Here is an 18367-nt window from a genome sequence, read left to right as displayed (position 1 = left end):
CTGGGCTTTATTTTTCTCTTCTTCCTTTTTTTATCTGATGAAAGGCTGCGCCTACCCTCTTTCGCGGTATCAGACATGCGACGCTAAGAGACTTTGACGCGGTTGGCGTCAGATCTCACGCAAAACTCAAACTTGTTACTCATATTTAAGTTCTCTTAAGTATAACTCACAGTTAAAAAGTATAGAAAAACTCAAACAAAGAACGTACACAACGAGAACGGTTGATCGACTAAACAAATGGAAATTGTGAGTAAACACGTGCTGTAGAGACGCTGCAATGGTCGAAACTTGATGCAACGACCTCTATACCGCAAATTTGAAACACGATATCGATCATAGGTAGGGTTACCATTCGGTTGGGGTTAAAAATCAGGACAAATTTTTCCGGTACAAATTTGATATGAGGTGTTTTCTTTGTTTGAGGTATCAATAAATAATACACATAACTTAAGATTTGTACTTCAAAATACCCAAAACATTCATTTATTTATTTGAAGTATTTCTAGGACAATCCAATTTTGTAACTTTGATTCATTAGGCGTTAGTAGATACCTAAAAAATGCAGCACACGTGAACTGTTTAAAATTGAGTCCCAAAGCTTTACACGGTTTACTTCTTTTCGTACATCAGTTGAAAGAATGCAATTTTTTGAGCAATCGTGGCTTTTAAAAAATGTTTTTCGTTGTCCTCCGATTTTTAAATGACAAACTGCTCGAAATACCTTAAATGACAGTTCTCCCATATACTGTACGTGTGCGAAATGTCATTAAAGTCATTTAGAGCAGGTTTTTGTTCTTCATTAAAGAATCGAAGGAAAACGATACACATTTTTAAAAATCACATTTTACTCATAAAACGCGACTTTTTCAAATGATATATAAAAAGTGGTATCCAGCTTTTCACGCGCCATAATGACGGACGCTAAAATGCAAAGTTCGTATTAAATCATCCACCCTTTTGACAACTCTGCTCACGTCAATTCGAAGTCTTCACGTATTTTTTCAAAAGAGAAATAAATTTGGCAACATTTGTGTTGCCAATACCTCAGAAATCCCATAACTGACGTAAGCAGAGAGGTTCGCATATTACGAACACGCATTATAGCGACCGCCATCATGGTGCGTGAAAAGCTGGATAGCTTTAGGACCCAAAAGTCAGATAGTTGAGGTTTGCAACGACTAGATAATTTCTCTCGTCAAAATTCAACCGAAGAAAAAAAAATCGTTCGAAATAAGTCCGTTTCGTTCCGGAGTAGAAGTAGAAGTACTGAACTATTTTCAAATTTCTGAATTCAGAAAATTCAGGACAAATGCTAAAATATAAAAAATAAATCAGGACGCTCCAAACGGGTCTCGAAATCAGGACATGTCCTGCTAAATCAGGACGGAGCAGCTGTTAATTCGGTTAAAAGACCTAGTAATGCCCTAGACATGAGTGGATCCGGTGACGGAAAATCACATCCAAAGCGGATCAAGGACTCAGGCAAAACTAGAATGGATTGGGGGGGGGGGGGGGGCGGTCAATGCCGCATTGGATCAGAAAGGTACAATTTCTGTAAACCAAAGACTAGATGTTGCAAGAGGTTCCACTAGGCTTTCTAAGAGCTTAGTTGGTGCCGTAAATCCTGCAATTCCTAAACGACTCTTGTACAGTGATGTCACTAGTCGAGTTAAAGTGGGTATACTACCTAAGAGTACCCTCTCGTTGAGCTTAGTACAGGACAGCAAAACCTCGTCGAAGAGGCTATCTTCGGTGCTGTAGTGCTTCAACGCAAAGAGCAGTTGAAGCCGAAATTCGCAAACTGCACATTATCATCAACTATAAATTTGGACAAATAATGTTCAAAAAATCTTTTTAAAACTCAGGTAAACCCAGAACAAGAGTCTCCCGCGAAGGGAGGAATGGCAACTTCGGGCAGCTTGGAAAGTCCAATTACACAATCCCAGAGGGCAATGCCAAGGGCACCAATGGCGCCTATGATAAACAGAACTCAGGGGCAAACAATATGGAAACCATGTCTTTCCGAAGAGGTAACTCACGCCCCTCGTCAGACTCTGGAAAACCTGCAAACGCTGTCCGTCAATCGAAAAGCCATGCAGACCCGGCTATGAATGCGATGAGAATGGGCACACTCACCTTTGGAAACCATTCCAATCATATGGAGCACCTCGCGCATCTGAATAATGGAAACCAAAACAACAGTGCCGAATAATATGAAATTTATTCAGGTGAACCTTCACCATGCAAAAGGAGCAAGCAGCGTCCTATGCAGAAGGTTCACCCGTGAAAACCTGGTCGTAGGTTTAATCCAAGAACCTTGGTCCAATAAGAATAAAATACTAGGCATTTCTACACCAAAATGTAAGGTTCTTTATGATAGTACACAAACTACTCCTAGAGCAGCAATTCTTATAAGGGAAAATCTAACATTTGCACCCCTTACAGAATTCATCAGTAGAGACATTGTGGCAATACAATTGGAGGTTCCAACGACCCGAGGAATTACGGAGATCATTGTTGCTTCTGTCCATTTCCCGGGAGACAACGTTGAGACTCCTCCCAAAGAAGTTACCGCACTTGTCCAACACTGCACACTTAAGAACAAACAGCTCATCATAGGATGTGACGCGAACGCCCATCACTCTGTCTGGGGCAGCAGCAACATCAATGTTAGAGGTGAATGTTTACTTCAATACTTAATTGCACACAACATTAACATTTGTAATCAAGGTAATGATCCAACATTTGTTACAAGAATTAGACAAGAAGTTCTTGATCTAACACTTTGCAGCTCGAAATCATCCGGTATGATTGGGAATTGGCACGTGTCAGATGAACAATCATTATCGGATCATAAGCAGATTATGTTTGACTATGTTTCAGGGGAACTCGTAACTGAAACATTCAGGGACCCCAGAAAAACTACTTGGGATAGCTATAATTCCACACTTCAAAACAAGGATTTTCTTTCAGTGGACATCTCTTCCACCGAGCAGCTTGAATCTGTTCCCTCAACTTTTCTAGCCAAAATAACGGAAGCCTTCGAAGAATGTTGTCCGCTGAAACGGAAAACTTCTAGCAGGGACGTATCTTGGTGGAACAATAAACTTGAAAAGCTCAGAAAATCATCCAGAAGGCTTTTCAACAAAGCTAAAACTATCGGTAATTGGACAGAGTATAAAAAGTGTCTAACCGAATATAATCGAGAGATTCGTAAATCGAAGAGAAGGGACTGGAAGCTTACATGTGAGCAAGTTGAAAGCCTGCCTGCTGTAGCCAGACTTCACAAGGCCCTCTCTAAAAATCACACCAATGGACTAGGCAGTTTGAAAAATAAAAATGGTCAATTCACAACAGATTCTCAGGAAACACTTAGTGTCATGATGGATACACACTTCCCTGGCTCGACTCATTCGACTTCTGATAACGCACAGGACTTCTATATAGCTCAGTCTAGCTCAATTCATGACAAGACAAGAGTTCGAGAAATAGCCAGTGTTATTTTCACGAGAACAAGAGTTGAGTGGGCAGTGGATTCTTTCAAGCCCTTGAAATCGCCTGTGGTTGGTAAACGGCTGGGCAGTGCGTACCAAAAGTACACCCGTACTAGTTGGCATAAAATAGACCCCAGTGTGGTCCAAAGCATAATGCCCAGCAACTCCTATCCCTACCTCCAAGTGGTACCGACTGGGATACGAGCAACCAAGGGAAGATCGGTGAACCGGTGGGAGCTTGGTCGTATGCTGACAGGGAAGGAGGAGCTGCTCTCCTAGGAGGGCAGCTTGTCCGAGCGTCTGTTCCCCATGTTAGGGGCGGCTCAAACAGCGTCTGATCCGGAGCGGACGGCTGAATTATGAAATGCGGCGTCTCGCCAGCTACACCCAAGACGGCAGCCCCGTCGCGAGACTAGGCATCCGCAGCCCTAGTGAGGCAGCATTCCGAAACATTAAAATACTACGAACAATCAAGAACTGAATACGGACCGAAACAATTGGCAACGACCTGGGCGACGAAATAAGGACGACGATTGGAAGCTCGATACATGGAACTGTAGATCGCTGAACGCCCCGGGTGGCGACCGGATTCTGCTGGATCAGCTAGAACCCCGCCACTTCGACATCGTTGCGCTCCAGGAGCTTTGCCGGAAAGGAGAGAAGGTACGGAGGATTTGTGGCCGCAGGGCACAGTACTACCAGAGCGGCGGCACCACCAATGAGCTGGGTACCGGCTTTATAGTGCTGGGCAGGATGCAGAGTCGTGTGATCAAGTGGCAGGCGATCAGCGACAGGTTGTGTTTGTTGAGAATGAACGGCCGGTTCTACAACTACACTATTCTCAATGTACACTGCCCTCACGAAGGAAGACCCGATGTAGAGAAAGAAGAGTTCTACGCACAGCTGGAGAAACTCTACGACAGCTGCTCGCGTAGAGACATCAAGATCGTCATCGGGGACATGAACGCGCAGATCGGTAGGGAAGAAATGTGCAAGCCGGTGATCGGCCAACATAGCCTGCACACCGTGACGAACGACAACGGCCAGAGATGCGTCAACTTCGCAGCTTCCGGAGGACTGGCAGTCCGAAGTACCTTCTTTCCCCGTAAGGACATCCACAAAACCACCTGGAGATCACCTGACCAACGTATAGCAAATCAAATTGACCATGTTCTCATCGACGGCCGGTTCTTCTCTGACATTACAAACGTACGTACCTATCGTGGTGCGGATATTGGCTCGGACCACTACCTAGTTGCGGTATCATTGCGCTCAAAACTGTCGACCGTATACCACGCGCGACATCGCCGAACCCCGCGGCTCAACATTAAGCAGCTCCGGAACTCCCAGGCTGCGGAGGAATACGCGCAACAGCTTGAAGCGGTGCTACCCACAGCGGAGGGGTTGGGCGCATTGCCTCTCGAAGACGGCTGGTGCAGCATTCGCACAGCTATCGTGGAGACCGCAACGGTGACACTAGGAGTGGAAGCACCGAGTGGCAGAAACGACTGGTATGACGGGGAGTGCGAGGCAGCGGTGAATGAGAAGAACCGGACCTGGGCGATATACCTGGGCAGGTTAACGAGAGAGAACAAGGCCAATTACAAACGGGCACGGAATGACATGACCACGATTCTCAGACAAAGAAGCGCCAGCAAGAGGATCGTGAGCATGAGGAGCTGGAGCAGCTATACCGTGCCAGTGAAACGCGGAAATTCTATGAGAAGGTAAACCAGTCCCGCAGAGGCTATGTGCCGCAAGCCGACATGTGCAAAGACGCGGATGGGAACCTTCTCACGGATGCCAGCGAGGTGGTCGACAGGTGGAAGGAGTACTTCGATGGACACCTGAATGGCGAAACAGCAAACAGAAGCGGAGCAGGAACTGACCTAGGAGCACCAGCAGCGGATGACCGAGTACCAGCTCCCGATATTCACAAAGTTCTTTGTGAGATCGGGAAGCTGAAAAACAATAAAGCCGCAGGCAAAGACGGACTGCCGAGCGAGCTCTTGAAACATGGAAGAGAAACGCTGGCTAGAGTGCTGCACTGGGTAATTTCCTGGATTTGGGAGGAGGAAAAACTGCCAGACGAGTGGATGGAGGGAGTTATCTGTCCCATCTACAAGAAGAGCGACAAGCTGGAGTGCACCTTTAACCAGGAGGTTCGTGGGTCAGTACCAAGCGGGTTTCATGGGAGCCCGTGCCACCACGGACCAGATCTTCTCAATCCGACAGATCTTACAGAAATGTCGCGAGTACAACGTGCCCACACATCACATCTTCATTGACTTCACGGCGGCCTATGATACAGTCGATCGAGAACAGCTATGGCAGATCATGCACGACAACGGATTTCCCGATAAACTGATTCGATTGATCAGAGCTACCATGGCGCAAGTGATGTGCTACGTGCGTGTTTCGGGGATACTCTCGAGTCCCTTTGAATCGCGCAGAGGGTTGAGACAAGGTGATGGACTTTCCTGTTTGCTGTTCATCATCGCCCTTGAGAGTGTGATCCGGAGGGCGGGCATCGACACGAGGGGCACAACTTCACAAGGTCTGTTCAGCTTCTGGGCTTCGCGGATGACTTCGACATCATATCACGTAACTTTGCGACGGCGGAGGAAACTTACGCCCGACTGAAAGCCGAAGCTGGACGGATCGGATTGCGGATAAATGCGTCGAAAACAAAATACATGCGAGCGAGAGGCTCCAAGGAGAACAATACCAGCCTCCCAACTCAAGTCTCTGTGGACGGTGATGAGCTTGAGGTGGTCGATGAGTTCGTGTATTTGGGGTCACTGGTGACCGCCGACAATAACACCAGCAAAGAGATCCAGAGACGCATCCAGGCAGGAAATCGTGCCTACTTTTCACTCCGAAAGTCACTTCTATCTAATCGAGTGCGACGACGCACGAAGTTGACGCTGTACAAAACCCTGATAAGACCGGTAGTCCTCTACGGGATCGAGACGACAACGCTCCTCGCGGAGGACCTTAACGCTTTTGGAGTTTTTGAACGGAAGGTGCTACGGACTATCTACGGTGGAGTACAGACGGACGACGGAGAATGGCGACGGCGCATGAACCACGAACTGCACGCGCTGCTTGGAGAGAATCCCATTGCACACCTGGCGAAAGTTAAAAGGTTGCGGTGGGCCGGTCATGTCGTAAGGATGCCGGACGGCAACCCTGTAAAATCACTTCTCTCCAGCAACCCTGCCGGCACCAGAAATAGAGGGGCGCAGCGTGCACGATGGCTCGAGCTACATTCCTAGTAAATGGCGAGAAGTCCGCGTCATATTTATTCCTAAGGCTGGAAAACGTGACAGGACGTGACGTGAGTCTCAATGCATACAGACCAATCAGTCTAGCGTCTGTCATTTTAAAAATGATGGGAAAAATCATCAATCTACATATCCAGTTATCATATTTGAACAGTAGACCATTGAACAAATTCCAGTTTGCCTACCAAGCTGGTAAATCAACTGAAACAGCACTTCACACGTTGGTTTAAAAACTAGAAAAGTCTTTTGATGCCAAGGAAGTCTCACCGGCAGTTTTTCTTGATATTGAGGGAGCGTTTGACAACGCTTCTCACGAATCTATAAAGAAAGCTATGATAAATCGGGGTTTTGACATATGCATCTCGAACTGGATATTTGCTATGTTAGACAATCGGTTAATCACAGCCAATTTAGTAAGATCTACTTTAACGACAAAACCAACAAGAGGCTGCCCGCAAGGAGGGGTTTTATTTCCTTTATTATGGTCTCTGGTAGTCGATGATCTTCTTAACAACTTAACAAACCTAGGTTATGAAGTCATTGGATTTGCTGATGATATTACTATCTTAGTTAGGGGCAAATGTGGGCCTACTATTACTAATAGAATGCAGACTGCCCTAAACTACACACTCAAATGGTGTAAGCAGGAAGGACTAAATGTAAATCCTTCTAAAACAGGCATTATCCCATTCACAAGAAAGAGAAAGTATAATATTGAAGCTCTAAAGTTGGGAGAAACACAGTTGGTGCTATCCGAGCAAACCAAGTACCTAGGTATCATGCTTGACCATAAGTTTAACTGGAACGACCATCTGGAGTACGCAATCTCAAAAGCCAACAATGCTCTTTGGGCTTGCAGCATAACATTTGGTAAGAAGTGGGGACTCAAACCAAGGATGATTCATTGGATTTACTTGGCTATAGTGAGACCCAGAATAACTTATGCCTCATTAGTGTGGTGGCCTAAAACTACACAAACATTAGCTCAGAAAAAGCTGGATAAGCTACAACGTCTGGCATGCCTATCAATAACTGGAGCATTAGCCAGCGCACCATCCAAAGCCTTAGAAGCTCTTTTGTATCTTCTACCTTTGCATCAATATGTGCAATTTGAAGCGGAAAAAGGTGCTCTGAGGCTCAAACGCGCTAAACTTCTTCAGGAAGGGGATCTAGAAGGACACTCACGAATCCTAAAAGATTTTCAACTGAACAACTTAGTAACAATAGAAGACTGGATGGAATCCAAGACTAACTTCAATATTCCCTTCAAAGTGATTGATCCTCTCGCAGCGAATGGGAAGAAGGAGGTCCTAAAACTCGCCCAGGATCACTTTTGTTTTTCACAGATGGCTCTAAAATGGGTGAATCTACTGGTGCTGGGGTTACTGGACCAGGAATTAATATATCAATTCCAATGGGACAGTGGCCCACAGTCTTCCAAGCTGAAATAAATACTATCCTAACATGCACAAATATTTGTTTAGCTAGAAAATATAGATATGCCAATATCTGTATTTTCTCTTATAGTCAAGCAGCTCTTAATGCACTTAAAGCCTACACATGCCAGTCGAAGTTAGTTTGGGATTGTATTTTAGCAGCGGATGACCGAGTACCAGCTCCCGATATTCACAAAGTTCTTTGTGAGATCGGGAAGCTGAAAAACAATAAAGCCGCAGGCAAAGACGGACTGCCGAGCGAGCTTCTGAAACATGGAAGAGAAACGCTGGCTAGAGTGCTGCACTGGGTAATTTCCTGGATTTGGGAGGAGGAAAAACTGCCAGATGAGTGGATGGAGGGAGTTATCTGTCCCATCTACAAGAAGGGCGACAAGCTGGAGTGCACCTTTAACCAGGAGGTTCGTGGGTCAGAACCAAGCGGGTTTCATGGGAGCCCGTGCCACCACGGACCAGATCTTCTCAATCCGACAGATCTTACAGAAATGTCGCGAGTACAACGTGCCCACACATCACATCTTCATTGACTTCACGGCGGCCTATGATACAGTCGATCGAGAACAGCTATGGCAGATCATGCACGACAACGGATTTCCCGATAAACTGATTCGATTGATCAGAGCTACCATGGCGCAAGTGATGTGCTACGTGCGTGTTTCGGGGATACTCTCGAGTCCCTTTGAATCGCGCAGAGGGTTGAGACAAGGTGATGGACTTTCCTGTTTGCTGTTCATCATCGCCCTTGAGGGTGTGATCCGGAGGGCGGGCATCGACACGAGGGGCACAATTTTCACAAGGTCTGTTTAGCTTCTGGGCTTCGCGGATGACTTCGACATCATATCACGTAACTTTGCGACGGCGGAGGAAACTTACGCCCGACTGAAAGCCGAAGCTGGACGGATCGGATTGCGGATAAATGCGTCGAAAACAAAATACATGCGCATCCAGGCAGGAAATCGTGCCTACTTTTCACTCCGAAAGTCACTTCGATCTAATCGAGTGCGACGACGCACGAAGTTGACGCTGTACAAAACCCTGATAAGACCGGTTGTCCTCTACGGGATCGAGACGACAATGCTCCTCGCGGAGGACCTTAACGCTCTTGGAGTTTTTGAACGGAAGGTGCTACGGACTATCTACGGTGGAGTACAGACGGACGACGGAGAATGGCGACGGCGCATGAACCACGAACTGCACGCGCTGCTTGGAGAGAATCCCATTGCACACCTGGCGAAAGTTAAAAGGTTGCGGTGGGCCGGTCATGTCGTAAGGATGCCGGACGGCAACCCTGTAAAATCACTTCTCTTCAGCAACCCTGCCGGCACCAGAAATAGAGAGGCGCAGCGTGCACGATGGCTCGAGCTACATTCCTAGTAAATGGCGAGACGAGGGAGCGTTTGACAACGCTTCTCACGAATCTATAAAGAAAGCTATGATAAATCGGGGTTTTGACATATGCATCTCGAACTGGATACTTGCTATGTTAGACAATCGGTTAATCACAGCCAATTTAGGAAGATCTACTTTAACGACAAAACCAACAAGAGGCTGCCCGCAAGGAGGGGTTTCATCTCCTTTATTATGGTCTCTGGTAGTCGATGATCTTCTTAACAACTTAACAAACCTAGGTTATGAAGTCATTGGATTTGCTGATGATATTACTATCTTAGTTAGGGGCAAATGTGGGCCTACTATTACTAAAAGAATGCAAACTGCCCTAAACTACACACTCAAATGGTGTAAGCAGGAAGGACTAAATGTAAATCCTTCTAAAACAGTCATTATCCCATTCACAAGAAAGAGAAAGTATAATATTAAAACTCTAAAGTTGGGAGAAACACAGTTGATGCTATCCGAGTAAACCAAGTACCTAGGTGTCATGCTTGACCATAAGTTTAACTGGAACGACCATCTGGAGTACGCAATCTCAAAAGCCAACAATGCTCTTTGGGCTTGCAGCATAACATTTGGTAAGAAGTGGGGACTCAAACCAAGGATGATTCATTGGATTTACTTGGCTATAGTGAGACCCAGAATAACTTATGCCTCATTAGTGTGGTGGCCTAAAACTACACAAACATTAGCTCAGAAAAAGCTGGATAAGCTACAACGTCTGGCATGCCTATCAATAACTGGAGCATTAGCCAGCGCACCATCCAAAGCCTTAGAAGCTCTTTTGTATCTTCTACCTTTGCATCAATATGTGCAACTTGAAGCGGAAAAAGGTGCTCTGAGGCTCAAACGCGCTAAACTTCTTCAGGAAGGGGATCTAGAAGGACACTTACGAATCCTAAAAGATTTTCAACTGAACAACTTAGTAACAATAGAAGACTGGATGGAATCCAAGACTAACTTCAATATTCCCTTCAAAGTGATTGATCCTCTCGCAGCGAATGGGAAGAAGGAGGTCCTAAAACTCGCCCAGGATCACTTTTGTTTTTCACAGATGGCTCTGAAATGGGTGAATCTACTGGTGCTGGGGTTACTGGACCAGGAATTAATATATCAATTCCAATGGGACAGTGGCCCACAGTCTTCCAAGCTGAAATAAATACTATCCTAACATGCACAAATATTTGTTTGGCTAGAAAATATAGATATGCCAATATCTGTATTTTCTCTGATAGTCAAGCAGCTCTTAATGCACTTAAAGCCTACACATGCCAGTCGAAGTTAGTTTGGGATTGTATTTTATCCCTACAACAACTGACTGTAACAAACGATGTAAATCTATACTGGGTGCCTGGTCACTGTGGTATAGAAGGAAATGAAAAAGCTGATCTCTTAGCAAGAATTGGTTCTTCAACTGCATTCGTCGGACCGGAGCCATTCTGTGGGGTTTCTACATCCTGCCTGAAATCAGAGCTCAGAGGCTGGGAAGCAATGATGATTGGTGCCAACTGGAGGGCTACATCCAATGCAAGACAATCTAAACTATTCATTACATTCCTCAGTACAAATAAAGCTGATCTGAGTACGTTGACTGGCTTACTGACTGGACACTGTCCGAGTAGGTATCACCTAAAAAAAATAGGTAAACTGACAGAAGACATATGTCGCTTCTGTAATCTTGAAGTTGAAACTTTGGAACACCTACTCTGCCAATGCGGCGCATTATTTCAGCAAAGACTGCGTATTTTTGGAAAAGGTGTCCTTACGCCTAACGAGGTATGGAATGCTGAACTAACAAAGGTAATGAACTTTATCAAAGAGGGCATTCCTTATTGGGGGGAAATGCAAAGTCCTAGGGCGACCGTCACTGATACCCATAGTGATGGTACGAACTGACAGCTCATATATATTAACGCGGAGTATACACAATATATCTAACTAATGGTAGCAGTGGTCATAAGTTATTACAAGGAAAAAAAATCAAGACGGATGGTATCCCTAATCATAGGTAACTTCTACTATTTTACAAAGCCGCGAAGTTAAAAACAAAAACGCCAAAATAAACGAAAAATGTTATTTTGGAGCATGAAAGTTGTTCGGTAAAAATTGGTTTAAACGGATTTTGAGTTTAGATCAGTACCTGGGGGATGTAGATTTTTATTCTATGATAGTTTTAGCATGATTTAAGTCAATAAAAAAATGACAAGAACGTATGTACTGTTTGGACAATCTCACACTGCAAACGGTACTTTAAGGACTCACTTCATTCTAATGAATTTTAAATCTCAAGATGTTCGAGTAAGTATAAAAAGCCTTTTAAAAAAAGTTGAGAAATCGTAACCTACCTGGAATACTGTTAATAAGCTTTGCACAAAACTATCAAAGTTAGAACGAGGCTTATCGACTTCGCTGTTAAAGTTGAATTTTCCGCCAAATACTTGCATTCCCAAAAGCGCGAATATAACAATAAATAAAAATAGTAACAATAAAAGTGAAGCAATAGATTGAATTGAATTCAAAAGAGATGCTACTAAGTTTGATAATGATTGCCAATATCTGAAATTAAGCAGATTTTTAATATTATCGTATATGTGCACATATCATAAATTTACTATTTACATACTTTGTGACTTTAAACACCCGCAATAATCGTACGCATCGAAGCACAGATACACCTAAAGGAGGCATTATTTGTGTGCTAGTCAATATCATTTCTCCAATACTTCCAATTACGACGAAGCAGTCGAAGCGGTTAAAAAGTGATACGAAATAACCTTGAAACCCCAAACTATACATCTTCAGCAACATTTCCATTGTAAAAAGAGCCACAAAAAACATATTAGTGTATTCTGGAAAGAGAAACAAAGAGAAACGTATTAAATTTTATCTTATAACATACGGATTATAAAGTATTCTTAGCCCAAATCTGAGCATGAACTTTCGGAACAATAAACGGACTTCGAAGATACCGTTTTTAAAAAACGTGTATTTAACTAAACATTGATTTAATCACTTAAAATACACATAAAACGTTATCCGGAGACCGCGAAAAGCAAACGATCATGCTGATGCCGCAAGACTGATACATCGTGTGTTGGTTAGTAGGTTGGACTTCGCTCGTTCGACATTTGAAATGTGTTGACTGAGGTCCACTGAGGGCAAATTACATGAAATAATTATGTTTCCCCTATCAGAAAGAAAAAAACAAAAATGTAACAGAAGCTGTTAGTTTGTTACGGGAAAAACCTAACAGGCTGTGTTTTCAGTTTGATCCCGTTAGGTTTAAAATAACAGAAATGATTCTACTAGTATCAAACACATATCAAAATTTGTTACTAATGTATCACCTTTCTAACAAAATAAGATAGTATATAGAACAATATAATAACAAACATTGTTAGAAACCACAGGTTTTGATAATAACGAAAAATTAGTTAGACTTGTTTCAGAACTACTTCATTTCAGGTTTTGTTATTAAAACTCATTCAGATTCAATTTTGTTATCAAAATTATATGGAAAAATACAAAATTGTATCAAAATATGTTATTTGTATCTCGCGTTGATAGAATTTTGTAATTTTTTAGTTCTGCTCTTCTGAACGGGTCAATTATATGACGCGAATTTTTTTTTGATCGTGGTGTAATCGAAACGTCACTGTACTCATATCGAGGTTGGACTTGATTATATATAGACTCAATAAAATTATATATAGACTTGATTATATATCATTCCATAAAATATCATTTTAGATTCGATTATTTATAGTGTGATTTTGTGCTCTCCCAATCTCTCTCGATTTTCTCAGAGACGGCTAGACCGAATTCCGTGGAAAAAACTGCAAATAAAAGGTCTAGTTGCCCCATTGTTTGTGTTATTTTCTGTATGGACTTCCTCACTGCGACCAGGATCGTACATCAATTGTGAGATATGCTCGGGTGTCTGCTGTATCCCATACTTCTATTATTAGCAACACCGCTATTGAGAAGTGGCATGCTTATTATTATTGCTCATCAGTGCTTGTGTGTAATGTGATACTCTTCCTTTTACCCGCTTACTGTTCTACTATACCGATGCTCGTTCCTCTTGCCAAATATCACCGATTATAATTCCCTGGAGAAGTGTCGTAGTGTGTCCTTCTTGCCAGTTTTATTAATAAGAGGGACTTATGTATTGTTACGAGAAAGTCACGCAAAGGTGTTATAGATTTCAACGTAAAGGAAGGGAAGTGGTGGGGAGCCCGAACCATTTGTAGATAAATTTCATAATGATTAGATATGTTGTTCAAAAATTATGCAAAGAAATGTGTTTCGAGGACTGTTTACACTCACTCATTTTTCACAGAGATGTCTGGACCGGTTTCCATGAAATTAGTGTCATATGGAAGGTCTAGTTCTTTAACTTTGTCCGTTATGCATAATAATGTGAAATCAGGCTATGAAAAGAAATATGTTTCTAAGACAGCTGGAACTCACTTACTATTCTCAGAGATGGATGGACCGATTTTCACGAAATAAGTTGCAAATGAAAGGTCCAGTTGCCTCATAAGACCCTAATGAATTTTAATTTAATCGGACAGTATTTTGTCTGTTCTGTATAACTATTGAAACCTCATTATCTCAGAAACTACACAACCGATTTGAACAAAATAGGTATCAAATGAACGGGCTGTCTTAAAATCCTTTAACTAACGAATTTTATGATGATTGAACATGTGGTTCAAAGGTTGTGAAAAGTAACGTGTTCAGAAAACTTTCAAAATTTACTCGTTTTGCCAAAGATGGCTTGACTGATTTTAACAATCTTAGTTTTAAAATAAAGGTTTAGTTGTTTCATTGTCATTATTGTCGTTGAACGTATCCGGACATTTCGTTTTTGTTGAAAATAACATTTCACTGCAGTCACTGCAGTTAGAATGTGAAATGTAAATAATAAGCAATTTGCCATTTACCAGGTAATATACTTTTATTGGTTAGTGTGTAGATTGAGAAGAACTAAATGTATCTTGACAGCCAGCATGTATGCAATATTGCATAGAAAGCTTTAGGTGGGAAGCTTAAAGCTGTGCAACACGTGCGCGGCAGCTTATAAAGTGTAGGTGTGCGATATAAGCAATACTAGGTAGAGAAGTCTAAGAATGAGAAACACAAAATAACTGTAACAATCGCTAGACCAACACGGTCGCTTATAATGACCTGACGAGATGATGTTCAATAAAGTTTACCTTTTAACCTGGAATTAAAACCGAGCAGTTTGATTAGACTTTACATTCCAACAGTTTAGTCGCATGCGCTGCAACATCAATTTCAACTACGCTTTGTCAGGTATACAGTTTTAGTACAGAAATTCTGCTCGATACCAACTTCAAAAATCATCTTGCATACATCGTTTCGAAAGCCTCGTCGCCGCTAAGATTCCTTTTTCGCTTTGCCAAGAAGTTTAAAAACGTTTACTGCCTGAAAGCTTTATACTGTTCAATTGTTCGGCCGTTCATGGAATATGCAGCTGTGGTTTGGGCATCTCAGGTGGGCAAGTCCACGCCACTTACCCTGTTATGGAAGTCGTTGCTTGCTGTTTGGGTTAGAACTGTTGGAGGATAGACGCAACTTGGCTAAAGCTGACCTTCTTCTGGGCAATATCGACTGCTCTTCGCTAATTAGCTCTTTGAACATCAACATACACCGTCACAACTTCCGGTCGCACTCGTTCCTGAGATTCTCTCTGGCAAGGGCTGATTATGACCGTCATGAATCAATGAGCAATATGTCTCGTGTGTTTAATAGCTGTTACCATGTTTTTAACTTTAATGTCTCTCGCGAAGCGAAAAATCGTACTTTTAAGCGCATTTTGTGTTAATTTTAGCTGTTATTATTAGTGAGGTCATTGGGGTAAACATATTATCTGTTGATTTAAATAAAACTAATAAATAAATAAATGATTATTAGCACCCATTTCATTTGATAATAACACTAGTAGACAAAATCGAATATAAATGCTGCCCTAAAGCTCACAATAGTTGTCTTAAAAAGATTATAGCTTTTCAACCATTTTTTATGAAATTTGGTGCCAATAGCCATTGCCAAAACGCGTCAGCTTACGTCAAAATGTCGCATAGTAGCTGCTCGCCGGGTTCGTCCCTTCAACGTTATGTTTACAAGAATACTCACGGTGTTCCAAATACCGTTATTATAAAATGAAGTACGCCATCAAAACTGTTTATTCCAGTTGGTTTGTATTACTGTCCTGCACTTCTGGGCCAAATTTGAAAATCATCGTTGGACTAATTTTTGAGTTAAGCTCTTTTAAAGTTTTATGGAGGATTTCTCATACGAATATACTTAAACAACCCTTTCAGAACGAACATTAATCATAGTCGGTATTGTTTTGCAAACAACATATGCCCATTGACGACCTTTCTGGAAGATTTGAGCTTTATTAGAACCATTGGGAAAATTTCCGATTCAAAAAAAACCGGATGAAATGGCTATTTGTCAATCTAAACCAAAAAAAAAACATCATTTGAACTTCAGTTCACACTGGAATCCGAAAACTAGACAAATGGAAACATTTTATCTTGATGGCTCAATACGAACATGTTTCAATTTTAAAAATATACCTTAAAAACTGTTCACGTTAGATGATTTCTCGAAGATTTATTATGAAAATAATCATTTATTTTAAGAATAATCATATACTACGTCTATGTCTATGTGTACCGGGATATCTTTGGCAAAGTCATAAACTATGTTTAGCCCAAATCGTCAACCTTTTCCTTCTAATTCAAATAATCTTTTATTGATGACTGCGAGCTGACATTGTGATTTGTATGATTTTGAGGTATGAAGGGTTTTTATCGCTCCCAAATTATCGTGAAACAGGGCGCATATATCGTTAGTTGAATTAATGATTGGCACAGTTCATTTTCTTAGCTTCTGGTTGCAAATGATGCCCCAACCCGTTCCGAAATTCGTTAAATTAAAATGAGAGGTCATGAAATTTGAAGTATTCGTGGCAATGAAAAAATAAGTTTTTCGACATTAATCTCATAAAACGTGAGTTTTACCTCCCTGTTACTACGTATACATTTCAATGTTGAAAGGATTTGTGTGCCACTTTAATGTAAGTTTATTGCGTATACATTTCAATGTTGAAAGGATTTGTGGGCTACTTTAATGTAAGTATATGCTCCATTCATCTTGTCTAATAACTAAACATAAATGAAAAAAAAAAGTGTTCACACTACATGTTTTTCACGCGATTCTGCTCCTGTTTCTAAAACGAAGTTCGTGCATTGTTCGGAAAACATTGCTTTTTCCCAAATATATCCACGAATATACATAACAAATAATATTGATAGAATTACCACAGACGAACAGATATACCTCTTCGTCCTCGTTCGCAACGTTGTGCTTATGTTCCACCATGTGAGCTTACTGCCTACCAACAAATTTTCGTAAAATTGGATTGGACAAAGAAATCATCATTGAGTGACACGTCTGTTTGTCTGTGGATTCACTATAGACCTTTTAAGGAACTGACAGGTGTCAACGAACCTGCTGATGTTGATGTTGCTTTTACGTGCGGTACGTAGCTTTAGAAATCCAGTGAACGCAGGTGTAAAATAATGTTTTTGGTTCAGGCCCCGGGTAAAATGACAATTTTTGCATTTTACCCGGGTTTCTTAAACAATTTTCCGATGGTCCTAATACAGCCCAAATCTTCCAGAAAGGTCGTCAATAAGCATATGTTGCCCGTAAAACAATTCCTGCTATGATTTATGTTCGTTTTGGAAGGGTTGTTTAAGTATAATTGTTTGAGAAATCCTCCATAAAATTTTAAAAGGGCTTAACTCAAAAATTAGTCCAACGATGATTTTCAAATTTGATTCAGAAGTGCAGGGCAATGATACAAACCAACTGACATTAACAGTTTTGATGGCGTATTTTATTTTATAATAACGGTATTTGGAACAATACTCATTTAAGTCTCTGAAAAAATAATGGTGAATAGGGGCACCAAAATTCACACGAATGGTTAAAAAGCTATAATATTTCATTTTTTCCCAGTTTGACCTTCGGGCCACACCTGTGTTGACCAGTTTAGTCGGACTTTTATTTTAACTTTACTTTAACTTTTATTTTAAGCTACTTGTTGTGCCTGCATAGGGGACCACAACATCTTAGAAATATTCCCCTTCTTCTCGGGGTGTGACTAATGGAGAAACATCGAATTAACTAAAAGTTTACTCACGCTTTCCTTCCGAACACTCGTCTTTGTGCTGGTGATCACTACTGGTTATTTTCAGTGACACAGTTCCGCCAATGAATGGCCGCCCAAAATGGCGACAAGCAAGTGGAATTTCCTAGCGGAGTAGCTGGCTTGCGAGACCGATCCCGCTGACTTGGCCTTCAGGCCGGAATTTGAATGGCGATGTCGCACTGGCCGGGACTTGTGCGGAGACGTTGCACCTGCCACACTTCCGTCATTCGCGCACCCGTGGGCAAGCACTTGTTTCGCGGGTGAATCCTTGTTGGCGCCTTCTTCGCGGCGGATTTTCCTTAAATAGCACCTTTGACACTGTGCCTCTCTCGCGGCGGTTTTCTGTTTGCGCATCCGACACCACGCACTTTTTGTGGCAGTTTTTCTTTATAGGCGCACTCGACACTACGCACTTTGTTCGCGGCGGTTTCTTGTTCACTCGCGTACTCGACACTGCGCCCTTTTTCGCGGCGGGCTTTTGTT

The 18367-nt window shown here is 42.2% G+C and overlaps 1 protein-coding gene across 1 annotated transcript in view; it reads right to left on the bottom strand.

Annotated features, from left to right (window-relative positions):
* The window catches only part of LOC129720825 (muscle calcium channel subunit alpha-1), a 1271065-nt gene that overhangs the window by 1055216 nt on the left and 197482 nt on the right, over positions 1–18367 (bottom strand). Inside the window, exons 6-7 of the mRNA XM_055672633.1 lie at positions 12251–12476; positions 11973–12183 (exon numbers count right to left, since the gene is read on the bottom strand). Coding sequence (XP_055528608.1) covers positions 11973–12183; positions 12251–12476 — 437 coding nt within the window. The remainder of the gene's footprint in view (positions 1–11972; positions 12184–12250; positions 12477–18367) is intronic.

This window comes from Wyeomyia smithii, chromosome 2, assembly GCF_029784165.1.
Source record: "Wyeomyia smithii strain HCP4-BCI-WySm-NY-G18 chromosome 2, ASM2978416v1, whole genome shotgun sequence".
NCBI lineage: Eukaryota > Metazoa > Arthropoda > Insecta > Diptera > Culicidae > Wyeomyia > Wyeomyia smithii.
Note: the sequence above shows the minus strand (reverse complement) of the source record. Positions and strands in the feature narration are given on the sequence as shown.